The following is a 4983-nucleotide window of genomic DNA, read 5'->3' on the forward strand; positions in this document are numbered from 1 at the left end:
CTAGGAATATTAAACCAACCTGTTTAATATTCGACTACTAATAGTACTGTATTATTCACGCACCCCACAACGACAAAGGACAGTACGACAGTGCCTACTCACCAACTAACCGACGCGCCTGTCTCTCTCACCCATGAGACAAGGCACACGCCAAACGACCGTGACCATGATACAGTACCTCGGGTACTCGTATGCTAACTGTCACCATACCCGCCACACACACACAGCTCACAGGCCACTCTACAGCATGCATACGCACGGAGTAGACGTGGCTACACATACTAACTGACGAGTCCTCCCTCACTCGGCTACCGGGACGAACTGCAACACTAGTCCTCCCTCAACCGATTCCCGCCTAGAACTCATACCGTGTACACACGACACGTCACTGGCCTAGCTGTTTACACGGCCAGCGCCACTCACGGCCGCTGGAGGGGGTGGCTAACCCAACATGGCTGCCCCCATGCAGGGACTCGACTTATCTACATCGTTAATTGATGAGCTGGCAAAACAACACGAAAACGCACACTAATAAACAACAGGCATCACAAATAATTATACAATTACAAACACTGATCACCCACACTCCGGTTCCCAGGGAGCCACCCTGCTAGGAACCCGGTCTAGGGTCCGGTGCCACCGCTACAATATATATATATATTAATCCATACAGTTTTTATAATTCTATATAGTCAACATATTTTTTAAATAGATTTCATACATACACTATTGGAGTAGATGCTTACATAGCTTTGCAAGACAGTAGTTCTGCACTATGATATCCAGGGTTAAGTACACCTCATCGCTGAAATGGAACAGCCAACCAAACTTCTCAGGAAATTTCTCAGCAAGTATCTGCAAATAGGAATTCATGTAAAAAATCTAATAAAACAGCTTAATATTTTGTTCTAATCACAAAGAAATTCCCAATCGACATGAAAAGAGTATTTCACATTTTATTAAATAAAGTTAAACTGCTTTCAGGATATTGGATTTGTGTATAATACAATTTAGATATGATAACATAGTAGTTAAGGTGATAAAATAAAGCCACTTTACAGAAAAACAACAACTTTAAACTGCACTATATTTGACCAAAACGCATCAATGCACCTTGCACACGTGTTTCAATGCAGGTCTAACAGCTGACATTAAACTTTCCTGTGCCAATACTTCAAATATCGAAGGTTGATTGCTGGCATTGCTTGTCGTCGATATATTAGCGCCGTGTTCTGCCATAATTATTTATTGTTTCCCACTGTACGTTCTGCAGAATCTGTAGATATAGCAAATATCATATAGGTTAAAATAAAAAATTTACATTCTATTATCAGTGCAGTAAACATGCGTCGTGTAAGCAAAGAAGTCAGCATGTGGGTATACTCTAGGGACAAGTAGTTAATAAGACCCAAACTTCCTAACCTGGACCACACAGCTAGTTAGTTGATAGATTGTGACCAAGTGCTGATCGAACATGCAGACGCATCATGCAGAAATCACAGCCACTGACACTGATAGGGTCTATCTCTCACTGGGTACTGCCGGATTGTACCCTGGGTACAACTGTCTGGTATACCGGACTGTACCCCCACCTACTCCCAACCATACATACCCTGTTTTGAACCCCTCGACCGACTGTTGGCAGGAAGCATGCCACTTTATGGCACTAGCCTAGGCCTGTTTCCGGTACATATAAAAAACAGTCTCCTTGGCCACCCAAACACGACTGCCTTCTTGCTGCTGCCCCTGACCCTGCTGACGCGCATCTTCAATCCTTATCAATCGATCTCGCAAAAATTCCCCGTCTCCGCTCTTGATAACTCTGCATCGATCTATAGGTTGAATTTTCTTCTCGATTTCACAGTTCGATATTGACTATAGTCCGATGTACTTTATAAAGATCTAGTTTGGCGATCTGTATATATTTCATATATTGCAACATCAGTAGTAAACGGAACAGGGTACGGTTGGGAGTAGGCGAGGTACGGTCCAGTATACCAGAGTTACCAGGGTACGTTCCGGTATACCAGACCATACTCAGGCCAGGGTACAGTCCGGCAGTAGTACCCAGGGTCCAGGGAGATATATAGACCCTATCAGCGCCACTGACTTAGTCTTACTGTGGCTCATAGGGTCTATGTCCCCCAGGGTACTGCCGGAACGTACCCTGGGTACGGTCTGGTATACCGGAACGTACCCTGGTAACTATCTGATAGTGATATGGTTAGGGTTAGGGAGTAGGCGTAGGCGACTCCCTAGACTCGTTAGTGGAGTAGGTGAGGTACGGTCCGGCATATTAGATAGTACCAGGGTACGTTCCGCCCCGGGCCTTCCAGCAGTACACTGGGGGACATAGTCATAGACCCTCTCAGCCTTACTCAGTTTACTGTGGTCCCAGCAAATGTTTTTTGCATATGTGCTAAACTAATCCGGGGTGCTGGTTCAGTACTGCTAAACTAGGTTTGCCGCTTGGGCCCTGCACGAGGCTGGGGTGCCCTGCTGTGGTCTGTAATGTATATACAGAGTATTACAGTATACACATGATCATGATTCAACGACAATCACAATGACAATGTCATGTAACTCAGAAATACAAATTTAAAAAGTGCCATGCATTTCTTTTAGTTCATTATTTAACTGGTATCAATAAATAACACCCATGCGTAAGTGTCAATACCATTATTTAACATCACAGCGATGACTGCCAGTGATCATAATGTGTATGTCATGCACAAAATTCATAACCTAGTGGGCGCCGCCATCTTTGTAGCGGCTGGCCGAGCGCCCTCTGTTACAGTAGGTGTGTGTGTTGTCACTTGTCAACGCCATTTTTCGTAGGTTATCGTGTATTTACTATTTAGGCCGGTGAAAATCGACCTGAAAAGTCCAACGGAAGATTGTCACTAAACACAGGTAAGTTTCCTGAATCTGAGTCGAGCCATGGGGTGTAAGTGTGTAATGTCGGTACGAATGGTTAATTTTGCCCAGTTTAGGCTCTTTGGGGTTGGGGGCCCGTAGCGTTTTGCTACGGCAGCCCTACGCCTACGTGACGCCCCTGCATACCAAGGAGCTACATATAACATGTTATATGTAGCTCCTTGCCGCATACATGCGTTGCGTATATATATATATATATGGGCCGAGACTATACGCACGGCGGCCGTGTGATGGACTCAATATGGGTATACCATAGGCATAGTATACGTACGGCGGCCGTGTGGTGGACTCAATATGGCTAGATACCGTAACGCACGGCGGCCGTGTGGGTAGATTCAATATGGCTATACGCACGGCGGCCGTGTGGTGGACTCAATATGGCTATACGCACGGCGGCCGTGTGGTACGTGGACTCAATATGGCACACAGAGTGACACACACACGCACACGCACACGCACACGCACACACAGTGACACACTCACACGCACACGCACACGCACACGCACACACAGTGACACACGCACACGCACACACAAGGACACACAAACATGCACGCGCGCACACGCACAAACGCTCGCATGCACACGCACACACAGTGACACACTCACATGCACACGCACACGCACTCGCACACACAGTGACACACTCACACGCACACGCACACGCACACGCACACACACACAAACACGCACGCACGCACGCACATACAGTGACACACAGACGCACACGCACATGCACACACAGTGACACACTCGCACATGCACACGCACACACACTCGCACACACAGTGACACACTCACACGCATACGCACACGCACATGCACTCGCACTCGCACACACAGTGGCACACTCACACGCACACGCACTCGCACACACAGTGACACACTCATACGCACACACGCACGCACGCACACACACACGCAGTTATAAAATAGTAGTTACCTATCACGAAATGATCAGAACAAATAGTGGAGAATTTTGACGGACTCCAGTGCGTACCATTTACAATTTTACTCATTTACATTTAAGTGGCAGTCAGCCACTTATGACTTATCACGCCTCTCTGGACTCTTATGTCATTTTGGCAGCTCAAAAAAATATCTTTTCTTATCTGTGCAATATATATGATTGTGACAATCTACTACTACACAAGTTTTCGGCATATATGCAAGGAACTTAATATGCTTTTGGTTTGGAAATGGGGTATTGCGTGTGTACTGTAAGCTCACGGAGACAGGCTGTTGTTTTCACCGGCACAGCTGGTTGCTAGGTTAAGAAAGTCCCGGATGTGGCAAAGTTCCCGTATGTCCGCCCGCACCTATAGCCATATTGAGTCCACCACACGGCGGCCGTGCGTATAGCCACCATATTGAGTCCACCATACGGCCGCCGTGCGTATAGCCATATTGAATCTTATCCACATGGCCGCCGTGCGTATAGCCATATTGAGTCGGTCACACGGCCGCCGTGCGTATAGCCTTATTGAATCTTATCCACACGGCCGCCGTGCGTATAGCCTTATTGAATCTTATCCGCACGGCCGCCGTGCGTATAGCCGTATTGAGTCCACCATACGGTCGCCGTGCGTATAGCCATATTGAATCTTATCCACACGGCCGCCATGCGTATAGCCTTATTGAATCTTATCCGCACGGCCGTCGTGCGTATAGCCGTATTGAGTCCACCATATGGCCGCCGTGCGTATAGCCATATTGAATCTTATCCACACGGCCGCCGTGCGTATAGTCACTTCCATATATATATGTGGTTATACACCATAGATAGTGTTTGGTACTATCACTCGCGTATATAAGCGAACCGAGTCGGTTTAGAGTTAGTGTTAGGGTTGGGGTTAGGATTAGGGTTAGGGAGTAGTAGTCTAGGCTCTGGGGGGGGGGTGTTCGTGTACATGACTCTTTTAGAGCAAAACCTTATATTTTCTCATTCCTTATGGTAAGACTCTCAAAAAAAGTTTGGGTAACACTTCTGGGTCAAGTACGTTTTTTCTGTACAGCTAATTATGTGATTTTCGTTTAGGCGCCAAA

General features: G+C 46.7%; 2 protein-coding genes across 3 annotated transcripts in view; one reads left to right on the forward strand and one right to left on the reverse strand.

Annotated features, from left to right (window-relative positions):
* Window positions 1-2761, reverse strand: part of LOC106807201 (peroxisome assembly protein 12-like) — a 6682-nt gene extending 3921 nt beyond the window's left edge. The window contains exons 1-3 of one of the 2 annotated variants that reach the window (XM_014809485.1): window positions 2678-2761; window positions 1114-1276; window positions 747-855 (exon numbers count right to left, since the gene is read on the reverse strand). In XM_014809485.1, the coding sequence (XP_014664971.1) occupies window positions 747-855; window positions 1114-1239 (235 nt within the window). In that variant the 5' untranslated portion in view covers window positions 1240-1276; window positions 2678-2761. Of the gene's footprint in view, window positions 1-746; window positions 856-1113; window positions 1277-2378; window positions 2438-2677 lie in introns of those variants that run through there. The other variant, XM_014809486.1, reaches the window with a different exon arrangement.
* Window positions 2762-2819: 58 nt separating this feature from the next.
* LOC106807189 (AP-1 complex subunit beta-1-like) overlaps window positions 2820-4983 on the forward strand; it is a 41150-nt gene continuing 38986 nt past the window's right edge. The window contains exon 1 of the mRNA XM_014809462.1: window positions 2820-2913. The gene's annotated coding sequence lies outside the window, so the exon portion shown is untranslated. The remainder of the gene's footprint in view (window positions 2914-4983) is intronic.

This window comes from Priapulus caudatus, unplaced genomic scaffold (genome assembly GCF_000485595.1).
Source record: "Priapulus caudatus unplaced genomic scaffold, Priapulus_caudatus-5.0.1 Scaffold200, whole genome shotgun sequence".
In the NCBI taxonomy this organism is placed as follows: Eukaryota; Metazoa; Priapulida; class Priapulimorpha; order Priapulimorphida; family Priapulidae; genus Priapulus; species Priapulus caudatus.